General features: G+C 41.0%; 2 protein-coding genes across 2 annotated transcripts; one reads left to right on the top strand and one right to left on the bottom strand.

Annotated features, from left to right (window-relative positions):
* Nucleotides 1-321: 321 nt before the first annotated feature.
* Nucleotides 322-13,097, top strand: itih2 (inter-alpha-trypsin inhibitor heavy chain 2). The gene is made up of 21 exons (XM_033614907.2): nucleotides 322-614; nucleotides 2,727-2,759; nucleotides 3,077-3,115; nucleotides 4,711-4,883; nucleotides 4,966-5,070; nucleotides 5,163-5,325; nucleotides 5,408-5,515; nucleotides 7,023-7,151; nucleotides 7,256-7,372; nucleotides 7,522-7,690; nucleotides 7,778-7,903; nucleotides 8,058-8,239; nucleotides 9,059-9,244; nucleotides 9,373-9,512; nucleotides 9,655-9,827; nucleotides 10,059-10,220; nucleotides 10,336-10,449; nucleotides 10,909-11,107; nucleotides 11,200-11,372; nucleotides 12,481-12,592; nucleotides 12,682-13,097. The coding sequence occupies exons 1-21, from the start codon at nucleotides 519-521 to the stop codon at nucleotides 12,827-12,829; spliced, it is 2,847 nt and encodes a 948-aa protein (XP_033470798.1). The 5' UTR covers nucleotides 322-518; the 3' UTR covers nucleotides 12,830-13,097.
* Nucleotides 13,005-19,957, bottom strand: kin (Kin17 DNA and RNA binding protein). The gene is made up of 12 exons (XM_033614908.2): nucleotides 19,714-19,957; nucleotides 19,541-19,635; nucleotides 19,411-19,454; nucleotides 19,207-19,329; nucleotides 14,876-15,054; nucleotides 14,730-14,778; nucleotides 14,592-14,643; nucleotides 14,371-14,500; nucleotides 14,164-14,289; nucleotides 13,978-14,077; nucleotides 13,773-13,873; nucleotides 13,005-13,276 (listed from the first exon to the last, which is right to left on the bottom strand). The coding sequence occupies exons 1-12, from the start codon at nucleotides 19,825-19,827 to the stop codon at nucleotides 13,217-13,219; spliced, it is 1,173 nt and encodes a 390-aa protein (XP_033470799.2). The 5' UTR covers nucleotides 19,828-19,957; the 3' UTR covers nucleotides 13,005-13,216.
* Between the last annotated feature and the right edge of the window lie 731 nt (nucleotides 19,958-20,688).

Here is a 20,688-nt window from a genome sequence, read left to right as displayed (position 1 = left end):
CTTCAGCAGTTAGACCTACTCTGGCGCCATCATGTGGCCACACTGCAGCATTACATTTCTCTAATGTAAACTGGGAAATGTGCCATGAAAATATTCATCTCTGTGTCTTTATGTGATTTTAAAAAGCTGCTACTTTAATATCAGCAGCACATCAGGATGATATTTGGCCACATGTGCTCCACGTTTCTCCACAGTTTGTGACGTTTACATCAGAATCTTTAAACCATCTGTGTGATGTGAAATCTGTGTTGAATAAGTGATCCTATTTACCCTGCCCACACTGCAGGTCAAGTTTCAAAGTTTCCTTCTCCCCTCCGGCTCACATGAAACGCAACAAATATTGACTGGGGCTGTGAGTCGATCAGCTCAGTGGAGTTTAACCTTCAGTTTTCAACTCGGCTGTGTTTCCCTCCAGGCTCTCTGCAGAAGGACCGTCACTCTCCCTGCACTCTGTGTGTGTTGTTTTTTATATATGTGTGTGTGATTGTACGTGTGTTTGAGCCCACAGGCCTGGAAACATGAGGCGTCTGCTGCTGCTGCTTCTGGGGCTCCTGCTCCTCCAACAGGGCCACTGCTTTGAGTTTGTGATAGATGGAGAATGGGAGGAAGAGAGGGTGAGTTGGACGGCGCTAACAGGGACTGGGAGACAGGTTTTGATTTAAAGAACAGAACTTTAAACACTTTTTAGACTGACGTCGATCTTAACTCAAAGTAAGGATCAGATTGGTCATGATTTATGATCTTAAACTGAATATTCTGATGTATATGATGATGCAGATTTTGCAGCTTTTGGTGGCTGTTTGGCCTCATTTTGATTTCTGACTTCCTCTGTTATTTTTACAAAATTTGCTTTTATGGGACTTCATGATTTTCACTCATTTTGACATCAATCTAAAGAGAAAGAGTTTATTTTCTCATCTTGCAAGTACTGTAAGAGTTGTAAACTGTATTTTATTAGATAGCATAAATTTTTGATCAAATCTAAACTCCTGTCCTGACCTTTGGCCTTTAAACCTACTTAAAAACTCACCTTTGTACCACAGGAAGGTATTTTTTTGCCAATATTTAATGATCTCTTGTCTAATCTCTAAACTCTTGCACAAAAACTACCAACTGTATGTCTTATTCATCTTACCGGCCTTGTGTACAAATCAGTTTTTGAAATTAAATCTAATGAAATCCTCGCCCTGACCTTTGACCTTTAACCCTTTGAAACCAGGGCAAATTGGCTTGACTTCTTTCACAAACATGAGAAGAAGGCAGTGAACAAAATTTGGGGGAAATTACCCCAAAAATTAGCAAGAAGTTTGCAAAAAGTACAAGAAAAAATAAAACAAAAACAAGGAAATGACTTGAAAATGCTCTTAAAAACAAACAATAAACAATTCTTTCACATAATTTTAAATATACCATTATGATTAATATGAATATATTTTTCTGTACATTTTATTCCCTAGATTTTTATAAATAATTTTCCAAATCTACAAATTTCTTGCCACGTTGGTCATTGCCCTTTCCCCGTGTTGCAGATGCTCAAATTACAGTGCAGGAGCAGTTCCAAAAATGTGTCAGGTTTCCATTTGTGTGTTTGAATATATTATCCACCTCCACCTCTGTATGGTTCTCCATTTTTGTCATTGATGTGAAATTTTCCCTGTGTTTTTAAAAGAAATAAAACCAAATTGTTCAGAGGTTTAAATACTCGTGAAAGGCATCTAAAGAAAAGTGATTTCAAAGGGTTAAAACTCACTTAAAAAACTCACTTTTGTGCTGCTGCCAAGGCAACGCATTATCTCTAATGTTTGTCTAAATGTGTTGTTGCAGAAAAAATACAAAATGAATGCCTTATTCATCTTAAATCAGTTTTTGAAATAGAATCTAATGAAATCCTCACCCTGACCTTCGACCTTTAACCCTTTGAAACCAAAGCACATTGGCTTGACTTCTTTTACAAACATGAGAAGACGACAGTGAGCAAATTTAGCGAAAATTACCCCTAAATTAGCGAGAAATTAGTCAAAAGTAGAGGAAAATTTGCAATAAAAAAAGAAAAGTAAAAAACAAAAACAAGTAAATGACTTGAAAAGGTGCTTAAAAATTATAATTCTGTAGCATCATTTTAAATGAATAGTTATGATAAATCTAAACTTATTTTTCTGTACATTTTTACCTAGATTTTTGAAAATTATTTTCTAAATGCTCATTCTCCGAAATCAAACCAAAGTTCAGAGGTTTGAAAATGTGTGAAAGGCGTCGAAACGCAGCACAAGAAAAGTGATGTCAGTCCAGGATTTCAAAGGTTTAAAACTCACTTAAAAACTCACTTTTGTGGGCAACACAAGGCAATGCATTATCTCTAATGTTTGTCTAAATGTGAGTTAAATCATGTGAAAAATACGATATTCTTCATTTGCTGCATAAAAAATACAAAATGTTTGTCTTATGGATATTGCAACAAACTTTTTTTTCCTTGTCTGTAAATTAGTTTTTGAAATGAAATCTAAGTTCTTGTCCTGACCTTTGAGCCTTTAAAACTCACTTTTGTCCTGCTGACACATCAGTGCATTATCTCAAATGTCTTTCTAAATGTGGGTTTAAATAAAACAACATAAAAATACAACTTTTTCTCAAATTGTTGCACAAAAATACAGATTTTTCTCAATGTATAATAAATACGTTTGATGGTTTTATGTGATTTTAATCCTAATTTTCTTTCTTGCCACCAGTCACACATGCCGGACCACCGGGAGAGACACAAGGTGAGATCTTGGTCCAAACAAACTGACTTTCCTGACTTATATTCATGTGTAATTGTGGAACACAGAGCCTGAACTGTTGCTTTGCTTTCCTCACTGATGTTGCAATAACTGCAGCCATCGATCTGTGGAGTGCATCTCACTGATTACACAAAACCCAACAAGGCATCCTCAAATAAACCCGCTGTGATCCTGACTGTAATCCTGTGTCACCTGTGTCTTAATAACAGCACTTTGTGATTTATAATCTTCCCTCAGGGAAGAGATTAAGACGGTATGACGCTCATGTGTGTGTGTGTGTGTGTGTGTGTGTGTTTCAGAGAGCGATATTGACCAGCGAGGAGCAGGAAGACTTTGAGGTATGACTCTCTGCTTGTTGTTTGAGCGCTCTCCACTGTGACAGAGTTTAACCTTATCTAATAGTCAATATGCTGCTGTTTGAAGAGATTCCCATGACTGACGGGTTATTGACTTTGTTCTGCTCTAATCCTGCGTCGCTTCCCTTTTTTGTCTGTCTTTAATCAGCGGAACAGTCGTGTCAGGTCGCTGCATTATTGTCTGGTTTTATCACATTTAAAATATATATATATATTTGTCTCAGACCAACTTATACGAAAGCTTCACTTAAAGAAAACAGTTATGTTTTGTTTTTCTGAATGAATAAGATCATTTATCAGAATAATGACAAAAGATTAATGGAAAAATTATTATCTTATTAATTCAGAAAAACAAGAAGATTTTTTTTCATGAACACTTTTCTCACAATTCTTATATAATAATCTCATTAACTTGGAAAAACAAGCAGAATTTTTCAACTTGGTTTTCTAAATTAATAAAAATTATCTCAGTATTATGAAAAAAAGGTTTAATTCCACTATTTTTTCCAAATTAAAAAGCTTACTATCTCATAATTATGAGAGCTCGTTTATTCAGAAAAAATAGAATAAACTTTTAATGAAAACTGCTCTCATAATTCTGAGACAATAATCTTTTTAATTTGGAAAAAAATAGCAGAAATGTGTTGTGAAAACTGTTTTCATGATTATGAGATAATAATTTTCTTAATTTTAAAAAATTAGTGGAATTTTTTTTCATTAAAACGTTTTTTTTTCTCACAATACTGAGGTAATTTTTATTAATTTAGAAAACCAAGTCAATTTTTTTAAAATAACAACTTTCCTCATAATTCTGAAATACTGATCTCGTTAATTCTGAAAAAATGAGCAGAATTTTTTCATAAAACTACAATACCATAATGCTCAGATAATAATGACTTTAATTCAGAAAAACAGTGATTATTTTCCTGTCAAGTAAATGCATCAAGCTGCCGTGAAATCAATAGTCGAGATGACTGAAAGAATAAAAATAAATCTATATGTTTTATGCACAATAATCCCAAAACCTCCATGGAGTTAACATTTTATGACATTGAATTAGTCAAAATATTAAAGCTTTATGAAAGATTCAACCCTGTAATTTCGTGAAGCTCACACTGAGGGATCCAAATTTACCAACAGAATCCTCAAAACTATAATTTATATATTATTGTTGGGACGACTTGAAACTGAAGACACCATGCTAAATGTACCATGGCTGCAATCAAGACCACCTTAGTCAGATTAAAGGAATAGTTTGAATCTTTTGAAGTGGGGTTGTATGAGGTGTTTATCCATAGTCAATGTATACCGAAATATAAAGGAATATATATGTACCACCATTTAAGATCTTTAGTTATTTGAAACAGTTTGAAATGAAGACAAAAGATAAGGGTGGAAACGGTGTGGTAAAAATTAAGTCCCAAGTGAAAGGGAGGCAGAGTCCAAAATATGGAGAGGTCCAGGTCAAAGAAAATGTCCCAGAATCTTACTCACCTCAGCTGCTGAGCTCTCAACACCCAGATCCTCCTTCTCTCACCTTAATATCCTCCTCAATAGTTCTGTCTTTACCCGCACAGGCAATCCGCGGAGATGACATCACTGTCAGGAGCTACAAGGTGGAGAGCCGCATCACGTCCCGATTCGCCCACACCACCGTCAGGAGCTCGGTGATCAATTCAGGCTCCAAAGCTCAGAGCATCGGCTTCAACGTCCAGATCCCCAAGCGAGCTTTCATCACCAACTTCACCATGTGAGCCCAGTTTCACACACACACTCCAAACAGCCTTCTGAACACAGCCTGTAGGGTTTTAACTTTTCTTTCTATGTTGCAGGAATGTGAACGGGATAACGTTCGTGGGCTCGGTGAAGGAGAAGACGGTGGCGAGGAACCTTTACGCCCAGGCCAGAGCCAGAGGGAAGGCGGCGGGCATCGTCAGGTACTGAGCAGCCTCTTGGAGTTCAATCCTCTGTAGAGCTCGACAGCTTCACACACACTGAAATGTTTCTGCTTCTGCGACTTCTGCTACAGGGTGAACTCTCAGGACATGGAGACGTTTAAGACAGAAGTCCACGTTCCTCCCGGCAGCAACATCGAGTTTGAGCTCCACTACCAGGAGATGATGTACAGGAAGCTGGGTTTCTACGAGCACTCGCTGTACCTGCAGCCTGGGAGGCTGGTGCCACAGTTCCAGGTGAGAATACCATGATGAATATGTGTGTGTTTGTATATCTGTGTGTGTTCCTGCAGTCACCCCTGACCCTGTCTCTCTGTAGGTGGATGTGTACATCTTTGAGCCAAAGGGAATTTCCATGGTACAAACACCAAACACCCTCGGAGAGCAGTTTGAAGGGCTGATCAAAGTGACATCATCCAAAGACAAGGTAAGACTGGAAGGCACCAGTGATAGAAAATGTTTGGAAATGTCGATTTTCAAATCTGGATTTGCATCAGTGTGTTGATGGGATGATGGTGCAGTGATTTTTGGAGAGACCTGACTCCTGTCTGGAATTATTTTTGGGGCTTTGTACAATTAGGCAAAATCCTGAGTGAGTCAGATTCACAACCACTAAACTCTGGACATCATATCTGTGGTCTTTATTTTAAAGTCAAGGTCCATCCAATAATCCTGATGCAAGGTCTTATTACATTTCAAATATTTGACATAGATATGTCACGTTGTTACACTCTGTTTCCATCTTCAGTCTAACTGGTTTCCATTGGAGAGGGGGATTTAATATTCTCCAACCAATCACTAGAGACCAACATATCCGCCTGAATCAAACGTCATGCGTAGCCATGCCAACATACTTGTTTTGCCAAAGTTTTAAGAGTCGAGTGGAGCAAAACAAAACGAACTATGATGTTGGCCGATGTTGAGAAGACGTGGATTTAGAACAGCTTCAATAGCAGTGTCTGTCTCATCTGTAGCAGTCATTGATGTTACTCCTACAACGGCATTTCCCCCCCCTAGCGCTCATGGGTTGTTTTTTATTTTAACTGAGAAACTGCTGCTACGTGTCACAATGCCAGATGAATCCGTCAACTCTGTGGAGTGGGATGATTCCAAGGTCTGGACCCAGGCAAACAGATGTTCCCCAAAAGTTGAGAATGAATCTCCACCACTCAAATCAATATGTTGCTGTAGTGCCACCATGACAGTAAAATACAGTCCAGTTGTGAAAGATCATTTAGAGTTTAAAGACATCTGTTGTTTAAAATTTGTTTGCAAGAAGTGGACGCACGTCTGAAACGTGAAGCCGATTCAGTGCCTTAAACCTGCAGTCTTTCTACTGGCCAGCAGGGGGCAACTCCACGAGTTGAAAGAAATGACCCTACTGCTCACTTGATTTATTACCTCAGTCACTTTTTGTGCAATTTTTATTGTATTTCACTCTTGTTTTCTTTCTGTTTATTTTGTATTGAACCTTTTTTCTTGTCACTAAATATGTTAATTATATTAGAGTAAACATTTCTGTCATTTTCATTTGCAATTTCTGTCAGTGTTGTTTTATTTGTCTAGTAGGGCTACACCAATATATCATGTGACCTGTGACACATGACCCTCACATGAGCTCTTAAATTGCACATCTGTTTCCAATGCATTTTACACCCAGATGAAGACTCTCTAGTCTAAATGCATTAGTTTATCCATGTATTCATAAAGGATTTTTAGCAGTCAGATGCATTTTTGGACTGCCTGCCTGTACTAAGGACTTTAACACTGAGTGAGTCGTTGTTTATCTTTAAGTTTCTCAAAAATCTGGTCAGTATTTTTTGAGGTATATGTAAAGCACATATACACACAGAGATATTAATAATCTTCTTAATGTGTAGGCAGGCATCTGAATGTCTAAGCAGTGGTAACATGCACTGTGTCTTTGTCCCCAGGCTCATATTGTCTTCAAGCCCAACCTCCAGCAGCAGAGAAAGTGTGACAACTGCACCGGCAGCGCTATCGACGGCGTCTTTACCGTCAGATATGATGTGACCAGGGACAGCAATGCAGGAGAGCTACAGGTATGACACTCGTTAGACCCTTCCGTACTTTAACTTGTTTAAATATGACATACGGCTAGAAACAGTTTGGAGATGATCTTTCAAGCCTCGTCTGTTTCTTCCAGGTCTCAGACGGCCACTTTGTCCAGTTCTTCGCCCCCGCCAACCTCTCCCCTCTCCCTAAAAACATTGTGTTTGTCATCGATGTCAGTGGATCCATGTGGGGAGTCAAGATGAAGCAAGTAAGTTGTTGTTTACATGAAGTTTTTCTGCACTTTGGCCCCTCCAGCATCATCCCTGTTTGTTGGTGATTTTCACCAGCAGCTCTGTGAAATGCTGCCGCCGTGTGGTCAGTCCGCAGAATGCATCTAAATCCAAACCTCTCTCACAGACGGTGGAGGCCATGCAGGCTATTTTGGATGACCTGACCATAGATGACCACTTCAGCATCATCGACTTCAACCACAACATACGCTGCTGGAGCGAGGAGCTGGTCCCCGGCTCCTCCATTCAGATCGCAGACGCCAAGAGATACATCCAGAACATCAAACCCAACGGAGGTATGAGAGAATAGTTTGATTGCTTTGATAATCTGATAAACACAAACTGTGTGATGATGAGTGTATTTTACTGACCTTTGACCCCAGGCACCAACATCAATGAGGCTCTGATGAGAGCAGTCCAGATGCTGGTGAGGGCGTCCAATCAGGGGCTCATCAACCCTCGATCTGTCTCCATGATCATCCTGGTGTCTGATGGAGACCCCACTGTGGGTAAGACTGTTGAGCAAGTTAAATTCAGCGGTCAGGTTTAGCAGCTCATCCACCAGAGGAAGAAATAAACTGTGAAATAAAAGCAAAAAAGCATCAAAGATAATACAAGACGAAAGTTTCTTGACACAATAAGATAATATGCTGGTTTCTGCAGGTGAGATCAAGCTGAGCACCATCCAAAAGAACGTGAAGAGGGTGATGAGGGAGGAGTTTTCTCTCTTCTCGCTCGGCATCGGATTTGATGTAGACTATGACTTCCTGGAGCGTATCGCCATGGAGAACAGGGGCATGGCTCAGAGGATCTACGCCAACCATGATGCGGCAGAGCAGCTACGGGTACAATGACGTTCAGCAAACAACTCAGCATCACGCAAATCAAAAAACATCTTTGGTCCCTTTATGAAAGTGGAATCAGCTCCATGCAACATGTGTTCTGTGTTGGGCCTAATATTTTGCAGTGATGCAGAACAGTAGTAACTAAGGCAAAAGATTTGGTCTATGCAAACACACATTAAACACACATTTAACGTGACTTAATAGAGACTATTTCAAACACAAGTACACAAATCAGCTTCACTATAACTCGCAGCATTCACAGACAAACACTTGTCTTTATCTGGACACATTTTGCCCACAAATACAACATGCTAACGTTATTAGCACAAGCCTATGGCATTTTATATTGTATAAATTAGCCTAGCAGCTAACAGACTTTTCCTCTACTCATATGAAGCCAGGGACAACAGCAACATTTAACAAAGGTAACGTTACAAAATTCAGCTCCATTACAACTCACAAGGTTCACTGACAAAACAACTGTCTTATACTAAACACGTTTTCCAAACAAATATAACATGCTAACGTTATTAGCACAAGCCTATGGCATTTTACATTGTATAAATTAGCCTAGCAGCTAGCAGAGATTTCCTCTGCTCATATGAAGCCAGGATAAATCACACACAAGACTTAAAATGCTATTTTTGTGGAGGCTTTATTGTCTTCACGATTTATTGTTTCTTATCTGTGAAATTAAAGTAAATAAAAGCTTTGTTTCCACTGAGGGAAATGGTTTCAGACAACATGTTGTTTCATTGTGACGTGAAGGAAATCAGGGTTTAAAGATTGACCACATCGTCTTCTTCTCTCCTCCTGCAGACGTTTTACAGCCAGGTGTCCTCTCCTCTGCTGAGGAGAATCACCATTCAGTTCCCAGACGACTCTGTGTCCGACGTCACCCAGAACCGCTTTGATAAATACTTCAGCGGCTCAGAGCTGGTGGTGGCCGGGAAGGTGCTGCCATCTGACAGCAGCACACTGACCAGCTTCACCACTGCATCTGCTGTGAGTATAACGCACACACATCCAGGCATTGACAACATGTTTACAATCAGAAGTTCTGAGGTTTCAAGGCCGTGGGTGAAGGGAAGAAGCTGGACTACCAGTGTCCTCTGTCTCATCTCATCCTGCAGGCCCGCCTGGACATCACCCTGGAGACAGAAGGTGACATGTCGGAGCTGGACATGGAGCTGGCCAAGCAGCAGCACTCATTCACGGGCTTTGCCAGACAACTGTGGGCGTACATCACCATCAAACAGCTGCTCTCTGAAAGGTGAGAGGCTCAGGAGCGTAGAAAAAATAAGCCCAAGGTTTCTATACCACTTCTATCAGGAAACATTTAAATGTTTGTAGAAATACGATTGTAATTTGCATCACTGTCAGTATTTGTCAGCTGCAGATTGTCTCTCCCGCAGGTCTCTGGCTACCACGGCTGTCAAGAAGAGGAAGATCACCCAGCGGATCATGAGTCTGGCCGTGGAGCATCAGTTCGTCACTCCTCTCACTGCTATGCTGGTGGAGAGCGAGGACGCCAAGGAGAGGCTGCTGGCCGACTCCCCGAAGGACCCCAAGCACGGCTGCTGCATAGGTACCCGACAGACGATACACTCTTTATGTGCTGATGTTATGGTTAAACTGGATTTTTTAAAGGTGATTGCTTTTCTTACACTAATATATCGAACTTTATAGAGGACACCAAAATGCAGCACAGAAGAAAAGAACTACAAACTAAATCACAGCTAACTTGGAGTCAGTGATGTCAGTGGTGATGATGTGACACCTGGGTGACCTTTACACTGTGTCATGTGTGTGTGTGCAGGAGTAGGAGTAGGAGGAGGAGGAGGCTCGGCGTCCTCTGGTCTGGCTCCGGTGCGTGTCGTCTACCAGCCTCCACCCTGGGTCCAGATGACAACGACGGCCCCCCCGAGTCAGGCTGCGAAGGGCCCGGAGGAGTGGGCCCTGCCTCAACAGGTCAACTTAGGTAACACATACACACACACATTGATGACCTCTATATAATCATGACCAGTCTTCCAGCTGCAGTGTTGAATGTAAACGGTTCTCGATATGTGACGAGCTCAGTGTTTCTCACCCAGTGGATAACGACCCTCACTTCATCGTCCACCTGCCCAGAAGCAACATGGATGTCTGCTTCAACATCGACTCCACACCTGGTCACATTCTCAACCTGGTGTCTGACACTGGAACAGGTAATCTGACTGCACTGTGTAGTAAAACACCACATCTCTGTAGTTTAAAGCAACTGCAAGGAGCTTTCATTTTGTGTTGTTTTTGGCGCTACCCTGTGGACAAAAGTGGTAGTGTTTCCATGAGCACCATCAACTTGTGCTGTAAATATCTTAATTTAGCGAATGTGTGAATTTGTTGTGGAAGCAAGTAAAAAAACAGACACAGTGTAAACTCATATATGGATGTAAACCATGTCTCGCAATGTATTTCATATAAAATAAACACATTACACACCTGTCTATGAGGAAGAGGGACAATCCAGGACAATCAGTTTTCAAGCCTCTTGGATCGGAGGCGAAACATTCTCAAGAAACTTAAGCAGGTCCAGGTGCCAGTGATGTAACCCTTAACATTACCATGACCTGGGTGACTGAGAATCTTCACCGTAACGTTGCCATGTATTGCTCCTTCTCTTTAAGGTTTGGTGGTGAACGGTCAGCTGGTTGGCTCTAAGAAGGCCCACAAAAGCAAACTGAGCACCTACTTCGGCACCATCTCCGTCTACTACCAGCCTGATGGAGTCAGTGTGACCGTCAGCACCAACAGCATCGACATGAATGATGGCCAGAGCAACCACTCCTTCACCTGGGGGGCCACGGCCGGGATCACACAGGATGGGTAACCACCATTGCACCTTTAATCACAGCGTCTGCCGCTTTCACATCAGAAGACTTTTTTTAATTTCGTGTTGTCATGTTTGTGTGTTTCAGCGTGAGGATAGCCATCGTGAAGAACTCTCATGTTTCCATCATAATAAATAATAACATTGAGGTGATGGTGCTGCTTCACCGCGTGTGGAAGAAACATCCGGTCAACGTTGACTTCCTTGGTATCTACATTCCCAACGACAACCAGTACTCTCCTCTGGTCCATGGACTCATAGGTACGTCTCAACCAATCATCAAACATTAACAGTAACTTTATGTAGTGTTACTGATGGTTATTGTTTAATGTTACCAACTTTACAAACTGAACCACAGCCTAAAGCGGGATTTATAGTTGTGCGGCAGACCCTACGCCGTTGTGAGCATTTATACTTGTCTGTGTCACTCTGCAGTTACACCTCCAAAACACTAGTTGGCGGCGGAGGTTTCTGTAAAGTGCTGTAAAGTTTAGTTGTTTCAAACACACATTAAACACACATTTAACGTGACTTAATAGAGACAGTTTCAAACACAAGTACACAAATCAGCTTCACTATAACTCGCAGCATTCACAGACAAACACTTGTCTTTATCTGGACACATTTTCCCTTGTGCTAATGTTATTAGCACAAGCCTATGGCATTTTACATTGTATAAATTAGCCTAGCAGCTAGCGGACTTTTCCTCTTCTCATATGAAGCCAGGGACAACAGCAACATTTAACAAAGGTAACGTTACAAAATTCGGCTCCATTACAACTCACAAGGTTCACTGACGAAACAACTGTCTTATACTAAACACGTTTTCCAAACAAATACAACATGCTAACGTTATTAGCACAAGCCTATGGCATTCTACATTGTATAAATTAGCCTAGCAGCTAGCAGACTTTTCCTCTACTCATATGAAGCCAGGAGCAACAGCAACATTTAACAAAGGTAACGTTACAATATTCGGCTCCATTACAACTCACAAGGTTCACTGACAAAACAACTGTCTTACACTAAACACGTTTTCCAAACAAATACAACATGCTAACGTTATTAGCACAAGCCTATGGCATTTTACATTGTATAAATTAGCCTAGCAGCTAGCAGAGATTTTCTCTGCTCATATGAAGCCAGGATAAATCACACACAAGACTTAAAATGCTATTTTTGTGGAGGCTTTATTGTCTTGACAAAGTAAATAAAAGCTTTGTTTCCACTGAGGGAAATGGTTTCAGCTTACAGAAAGACAGGAGGTCTGCGTCACCTTAGGTGTGGCGTCTGTTCAACACAGAAGTGTAACTTCCACCTAACTTTTTTTACTGATCCTGTGAAGCTGAGAATGTGTGTGATCTCTCAGGGCAGTTTTCCAGAGAGCCTGAGGCGAGTGTGTACGACGTGCGCGAAGGACTTGACCCTCTGAAGAAGGAGGCCATCATGGAAGTGAAGGGCAACAGGCTGCTCGTCACCAGGTACGTCTTAACTCTTACTGGAAGTGATTTTTAAACAAATGCATTTCTTATTAAAACCTTAAACTTGTGTGTGTGTGTGTGTGTTTTAGGGGCTGGCAGAAAGACTACAGGCAGGATAAGAAGCGCGGCTCCAACATCTACTGCTGGTTCATACACAACAGTGGGAAGGGCTTCATCGACGGCCACTACACCCACTACATCGTCCCAAATCTCAACAGCTTCCTGCCGCCGCTCTGAGCAGCCCAGAGACACATCCAAGTACCCTGCGCTGCTATTAACTCCTGTCACACCCATTTAAAGAGTGAGGAAGACTTTTCTTCTTTCCCACTGGTGTTTGTGTGCATACACACACTTCCTGAGTTGATTTTTTTTCTTTTAAAATTATAATTTTTTTTCACAAAGAACACCAGAGTCACTTTTTGTTGAGTTTATTTGGACAAAATTTACATCTGAAAGTTTAAAGATAACCTTGAATATTAACACAAAATAAAAAACACTGATGACATCGCTGTGTGTCTTTGTGATGGTTCACTGGGGGTGCACTGTGAGGTATGTGTGGATATGTACAGGTGAATAACTCTGACACAGTAGAGTCCCTGAGGTTAGAACAGGAGGGTTGTTGGTTCAGGCCATCTTTGAGAAATCCTCATAGGCGACGTCCACTCGCTTCCCCTTCTGTGGACCCTGAAGAAGAGAGGATGAGACTTTAAAGGTGCACTTCACCCATAAAATGATTACCTGTGTATCAGTTACTCACCCTGTGTTACATTTAATTTGCGAGGAAAAACTTTTTTTTTGTTGTTGCCTTACTGGTGAACGAAGAATCCAAAAACAGAGAAAATTCTTAATGAATTGAAGTCATAGGGGGCCACGTTTGAAATCAGCGAAACTTTATCAAAACTTCCGTTTACAAACTCTCACACAACCCTTACTCCCTTATTTACTCAGGCTCCAGCAGGAAACAGCACTTTCAAAATAAAAGCTCTGCGCCAGAAATTTACTGTACTTCAAAATAAAGTTTGTTTTACAAACGCAACACATTTGTGAGTCACTTGTGGTCCATTCAGAATGGACCCATGACCCACTCTTGGACCCTGACCCACCAGTTGTAGTAGATGATGGACTGACATGTGACAGCCACTGTTTCTGCCAGATGTGCCTGCAGCCTAGAGGTACTTACAGAGTCAAGTGTGAGCGTAGCGCTGAAGTTCTTCTCGTCTATTCCCTCCAGCAGAGCCTCCGTGTCTCTGTACGGACCGTTCAGGATCAAAACATGTTTACCTGCACACAGAGCGACAACAAGATGCTGAGAAACACAGAGGAGTCCATAATCTGTAGAACTGTTTTTGTAAGTTAATAAGTGTTAAAGAGTTTTGGTGGGTTACCTGGTGCAGGTATGACCGTCTCTACGTGATTCTGGTCCAGTTTAAGTTTGTCTCCGGAGTCGATCATCTTCACCACGGCTCCATATTTGTCTCGCACCTCCTACAACAGAAACAAATCCACAGCTATTAGCAGCAGAGATCTTCTTTCCGTCTTCCCTCATGCACAGAAACGCAAAGCATCATTACCGTGACGACGGCCTTCTTCTTGTGGTACCTCTCTCCCAGTCTCTTGGTGATGACTTTGACCACGATGTTGGGCTGCAGCCAGTAATCTGTTCTGACCGACTGCTTCTTCTTCTTCTTCTCCTCCATCTGAACGAAAACAGCATCACAGCTGGAGTAAATACGAACTCAAACACACCGAAAGGATGAGACAAAACCAATCTTCTCTACCTCTATGATCTCCTCCAGAGCAGACTTCTTCTTCTTCTCCCCCCTGGTGTCTGAGCTAGTGTCTTTCCTCTTGGTTGAGGACGATGCTGCTGCTGCTGCTGCTTTGAGGGCGCTAGCACCCAGGACGGAGCTACACAGGGAGACATATCAGGCAAAATTATTGAATTATACTTGCTTGGTGATTTAGCAGCAGAGTTATCAGCATGCTCAGAGCTCTGTACCTGGATTTGGAGGGGCCGGCGATTGAGCAGGAGGCGCCCAGGTTGAAAGCAACTGCAGAAAAAAAATGTGTGAAATTGAGTGGACAGAAATGCACGAGGGAAACGTGACAACAACAACATAAAAAAACCAAACCAAACCTTTTTCTTCTTCACTCTCACGTTTCAGCTCTGTGTAAACTGGAGTTTCCTACGGAGCAAAATACAGAACAAAATATTTCTTATTGATCTTTATTCAGTCAAACCGAGCATGTGCGAAGCTGAACTCTCTCCTTCCTTTTACTCACGTCCGGCTCTTTGCCGTCGCGGCCTCTGCGGACCTGCTCCTCGATGAACTTGGCGCTCCTCTCTTCGTCGTCCATTTCATGCTTCTTCTTCTTCGCCAGCTCCTCTTGGCGGCGGATACTCTCGGGGTCGATGTACTGGACGTACCAGCCTTTAGGGGTCTCGTCCACCTTGCATAAACCTAACGGTGACATTCAGCTCATTATTACATATTTAAAATAACACCTATTTAATATAGCAGGACCTGGTTTCTAAATATTGTGTCTGATGGCTACAATTATTTTTCTTTTTGATACCAAATCCGTTGCATTTCAAACCAAAATTATTTTCATGATTTTTCTTTTTTTTTTTTAAGATTTTTTTTGGGCATTTTTGCCTTTATTGGACAGGTAAGTGTGAAGGAGGGAGAGAGAGAGGGAATGACATGCAGCAAAGGGCCACAGGCCGGACCCGAACCCGGGCCGCTGCGGCAACAGCCCTGCACATGGGGCGCCCGCTCCAACCACCAAGCCATCAACGTCCCATGATTTCTATTTTTTTTAATTTTATTTTATTGTTCTTCATCATTTTTTTATTCTATTTTTTTGTGAATATAATAATAATAATAATACTAAATTTTATTTAAAAAGCACCTTTCAAAACACCAAAAGTCACTTTATAGAGTATAAAATAAAATAAAATTAAATATATGCAACCCATCATGATCATGTAATTTCCACGATTCATTTAAAAAGACATACATGTTTTTTTTTGCCACAATTACATGATCGACATTTAGTGTTTTCATCATCATTTGACAAACGGACTTGTTTCATAAGTAGCCATGAGCTGTGCCAACACATTTTACTTTTTAAAGCAATGGAATTTACTATAATAAGTATGTTTTCTTTAGTTTATGATCTTTGTGTTTTCGTTACCTTAGAATGAGTCTACAGTGTACATAGGGAGCAGATCCTCATCTACGCCATGTTTCTACAGTTTCTACGTCCGTGTACTCTGTGTTCAGACGTGGGGTTTTTTTTTAAATATTTTTTTTTGGGCATTTTAGCCTTTAATCGACAGGCAAGCTAAGTGAATGACATGTAGCAAAGGGCCACAGGCTAGAGTCTAACCCGGGCCGCTGCGGCAACAGCCTTGTACATGGGGCGCCTGCTCTATCCACTTAGCCACCAACACCCCAAATTCAGATGATGTTTGTTGTGGCAAGTCAAAACACTCACTCAGAGAGTGAAAGTCTGGCTCTGAAATCTCATCTCTCGCGAGATTTGAGTTGTTGCAGGAAGTTACCGCTGGAGTGAACTTACAAACGCGAGGAGTTACTCTGTTTGGAGTAGTCATGGCTGAATTTTTACCTGATTTTGACCAACTGGATCTGGATGAGCCATTTGAATTTGATGACCGCCCGTATTTATTTGAACCAGAGTACAGGGATACAGAGCTCATTGAAAGTGAAAAGTGAACGAGGTGAGAGAGGGAGCAGCAACAGGCAGAGGAACATGTCTGAATCCAGCTAAAGGTAAAGACAGACGTTCATTTCTCCTTTCCGTTATGTTGTCAGATAATTACACTAACAATCCGAGCCTATCTGTGTGAAAAAAATGCACTTTTAGTGGACGTATTTTGACGTTGTTTGACGCTGTCTGAGTGCCCTATTATTTAATATAGCGCACGCTCACGGGCTGCAGGCAGGTCAGCCCTAGCTTCATACTGGAGAAATGTCACATATTGAACATCCTATCACTCATTTAGACAAAAGTAGATCGGAAAATAGGGCCCAGGTTGAAAAAAACATTAGTTCCCCTTTAAATCATCAGGTCTGTTTGTTTTGGAGATTAAGAGACATCTGCAGATAATTCAGCTCCTGCTGAATGCCTGGATCTTCCTGGATAAGTTATGAGCACAAAACGGTGAGCATACATAAGCAGGTGCCAGGTTTAGTGGCCCATGTTAGACTTGCCAAATAGCGTCTGAGAAACACTGATTTGTGATGTCAAACTGCTTTATTCAGTGTTTTTTTTACCAGTTAGAGACCTCAGTAGATAATCTGGCTCCCAGTAAAAACTTCCTGAGCAGGATTTTTCTGCTGTTGTATTCTGCAGTCCTCACTGCTAGCTGCCTTGAAATCCCCCTAAATCTTACACAGTGGACTGTTAATATTAGCCCCATCATTTCTGACCATTCTCTGAAAACCCTCCTTTTTTACCCTTAAAGTTTTTTATCCATCCATCCATTTTCATCAACTTATCTGGGGCCAAGTTGCGGGGGCAGCAGGCTGAGCAACGCTTTCCACCTCCTGGGGGATCCCAAGGTGTTCCCAGGCCAGATGTAATCCCTCCAGTGTGTTCCGGGTCTGCCGTGGGGCCTCCTACCAGTGGGACGTGCCCAGGAGGATCCTGATCAGATGCCTGAGCCACCTCAACTGACCACTTTCTACACGAAGGAGCAGCAGCTCGACTCTGAGCTCCCTCTGAATGTCTGAGCGTTATATATATATTTTTTTAATTATTTACTTCCATTTTTGAGTGGCTGGGTTTCAACCACTTTATGGTGACTTGATGTACAGCTGCTTTTTTAAAAGATCTGATACTGATATTTTAAGATATTTGTCTGCCTTTGCCATGAAATCTTTACATTTTACATTTAATATTTACTTTATTTGCCAATACTGTAATCCTACTACTGCTACTGTAAATACAGTCAGGTCCATAATTATTTGGACAATGATACAGTTGTCATCATTTTGGCTCTGTACACCACCACAATGGGTTTTAAATGAAACAATGAATACCTGCTTAAAGTGCAGACTCTCAGCTTTCATTTAAGGCTTTTTTCAAAAATGTAGTATGAACCGTGTAGGAATGACAACCATTTCTTCACACAGTCCCCCGACTTTAAGGGCTCATAAGTATTTGGACAAATTAACATAATCATCAATTAAACAGTCAGTTTTAATACTTGGTTGCAAATCCTTTACAGTCAATGACTGCCTGAAGTGTTGGACACATAGGCATCATCAGATGCTGGGTTTCTTCCCTGGTGATGCTCTGCCAGCCCTTTACTGCAGCCGTCTGCACTTCCTGCTTGTGTTTTGGGTGTTTTGCCCTCAGTTTTGGCTTCAGCAAGAGAAACGCATGCTCAGTTGGATTCAGGTCAGATGATATGACTTGGCCATTGCAGAACATTCCACTTCTTTGCCTTAAAAATGTCTTTGGTTGCTTTTGCAATATGCTTCAGGTCAATGTCCATCTGCACTGTGAAGCATCATCCAATGAGTTTTGAAGCATTTGGTTGAATCTGAGCAGATAATGGTGCCCCAAACACTTCAGCTTTCATCCTGCTGCTCTTGTCAGCAGTCACATCATCAATAAATACAAGAGAACCAGTTCCACTGGCAGCCATACATGGCCATGACATAACAGTACCTCCACCATGCTTCACTGATGAGGTGGTGTGCGTTGGATCATGAGCAGTTCCTTCCCTTCTTCCTTCTTTTGTCTTCCCATCATTCTGGTAGTTGATCTTTGTTTTATCTGTCCATATTATGCTGTTCCACAACTGTACAGGCTTTTTAGATGGTTTTTGACAAACTCTAATCTGGCCTTCAATTTTTAAGGCTAACCAATGGTTTGCATCTTGTGATAAACCCTCTGTATTTATTCTAGTGAAGTCTTGTCTTGCTTACAAGAGCAGCAGGATGAAAGCTGAAGTGTTTGGGGCTACATTATCTGCTCAGATTCAACCAAATGCTTCAAAACTCATTGGACTATTCTTCACAGTGCAGATGGACAATGACCTGAAGCATATTGCAAAAGCAACCAAAGACATTTTCAAGGCAAAGAAGTGGAATATTCTGCAATGGCCAAGTCATATCATCTGACCTGAATCCAACTGAGCATGCGTCACCAGGGAAGAAACCCAGCATCTGATGATGCCTATGTGTCCAACACTTCAGGCAGTCATTGACTGTAAAGGATTTGCAACCAAGTATTAAAACTGACTGTTTAATTGATGATTATGTTAGTTTGTCCAAATACTTATGAGCCCTTAAAGTTGGGGGACTGTGTGAAGAAATGGTTGTCATTCCTACACGGTTCATACTACAATTTTGAAAAAAGCCTTAAATGAAAGCTGAGAGTCTGCACTTTAAGCAGGTATTCATTGTTTCATTTAAAACCCATTGTGGTGGTGTACAGAGCCAAAATGACGACAGCTGTATCATTGTCCAAATAATTATGGACCTGACTGTATATCTGTATATGAGAGGAGGACTTCCTTTCCTAAATGTTTCGTCCTCATCATCATGGATGTTAGGAGAAGTGTGTATGTGGATTACCTTCTCTGCCCAGCCACTTGGTGAAGTCAGTCAGAGTCTCCCACTGTGTGGAGTTCATGTGGACGTGCTCTCTGTCGCTGATGTATTCATTGTAGACGATGTTGTTGTGAACTCTCTTGGTCCCTGCAGGTGAAGACAAACTGAATCAGAGCTGCTGCTGTTGTATCCAAACATCTGGAGCATCTGTGTGGAGTCAGGACTCACCAAAACGTCTCCTGAGCAGCTCCAGGAAGTCGCTTTTGAACTCACTGTGAAGAGAAGACACAAGAATGAACCCTAACCATCTGCAGTTCACAGCTAACATGCCTGATTCATGCGCCATACATGAACTCACTCAGAGAAATAGTCCATGAACTTGTTGGGGTCCTCGGAGGCGAGCAGCAGCTGCCTCTGGTGGGACTCAGACATGCAGTGACATTTGAAGCCATTCTGAAAAGATAAATACGTTAAAAACAAAACCAGCAACAACAAATAAACTAAATAACACCGACTTAACGAACAGCTCACCTCGTCTCGACACTGTTTCTGACACATCTGACAATACCATCTCAACTTCTGGAGCCCTTTGGATTTAATCCGGTTGGCTATCGCCTTAGGAGAGAGAAAATCCGCTTTCCCCATCCTGACCGGCGACAATAAACACACAACACTTCCTGTTTATTTGTTAATGACGCTTAAAACCGAGAAAAACTGCTCGAATCGCAGCTCAAGCACGAACAACTGCTGCTAACGTAAACACAGTTTCCGCGTGTTGAACGTCATAATCTCGCGCATAGGCTTAAAACAACGCGATAACTCCAGGTGCGTTCACGGACTAAGTGACTGACTGCTTTGATAACCCAGTGAGAAAATCACCGTTACAGCATGTTAGGGAACAAATAAAAACAGAAAACACGATGAACAAAAAAAGACAAGATAAAAAGCAAACAAATTAATTGCTTAATTTAAAAACACATAGAGTACAAATAATGAGCCAGTAAAACTAGAAAAACTATTCAATATGTATAAGCATTTTTTTAACAATACTCATAAACATAAATAAAGAATTTTTAAATTTTTGTAACTAAACGTGTAAGTTGGACTAGTGCATGTTAAAGAATTAAATGCAAATTACACTGTAAAGTTAAGAATTCATGTATATGTTCAGAATTTATTTATTTAAACTATTTGTATGGTTTACAACTTACAGAAAACTTGACTCATATATAGACGTTTTATTTTATTTTTTATTGTGGGTCATTGATGTTTTTCATATAAATTTATATTGAACGTCCCTTTAAATAAATCATCATGACAGTTACCATATGGGTGTATGTACTATAATTACTACACACAATATGCTGTATATATTATGAAAAGGATAGAATATAAAGGATAGAATAAAAACAAACAAAGAAAAAGTCTTACAAATGATTTTGGTTTGTATTAGAACGGATTTTGTACCAAAAAACATATATATATATAAATATAAATACACACCTG

Source organism: Epinephelus lanceolatus, chromosome 23 (genome assembly GCF_041903045.1).
Source record: "Epinephelus lanceolatus isolate andai-2023 chromosome 23, ASM4190304v1, whole genome shotgun sequence".
Lineage (NCBI taxonomy): Eukaryota > Metazoa > Chordata > Actinopteri > Perciformes > Serranidae > Epinephelus > Epinephelus lanceolatus.
The sequence above is the reverse complement of the archived record's forward strand: the minus strand, read 5'-3'. Positions and strand labels throughout refer to the sequence as shown.

Excerpts from the sequence above, each read along its gene's own strand:
- itih2 (XM_033614907.2), top strand. The coding sequence starts at position 519 with ATGAGGCGTCTGCTGCTGCTGCTTCTGGGGCTCCTGCTCCTCCAACAG. Across the intron at positions 7,373-7,521 it reads GGGGAGTCAAGATGAAGCAA|ACGGTGGAGGCCATGCAGGC; the intron begins GTAAGTTGTTGT and ends CCTCTCTCACAG. Across the intron at positions 9,513-9,654 it reads AAACAGCTGCTCTCTGAAAG|GTCTCTGGCTACCACGGCTG; the intron begins GTGAGAGGCTCA and ends TCTCTCCCGCAG.
- kin (XM_033614908.2), bottom strand. The coding sequence starts at position 19,827 with ATGGGGAAAGCGGATTTTCTCTCTCCTAAGGCGATAGCCAACCGGATT. Across the intron at positions 15,055-19,206 it reads CAAGTGGCTGGGCAGAGAAG|GTTTATGCAAGGTGGACGAG; the intron begins GTAATCCACATA and ends TGTCACCGTTAG. Across the intron at positions 14,779-14,875 it reads GCGACGGCAAAGAGCCGGAC|GAAACTCCAGTTTACACAGA; the intron begins GTGAGTAAAAGG and ends TTTGCTCCGTAG.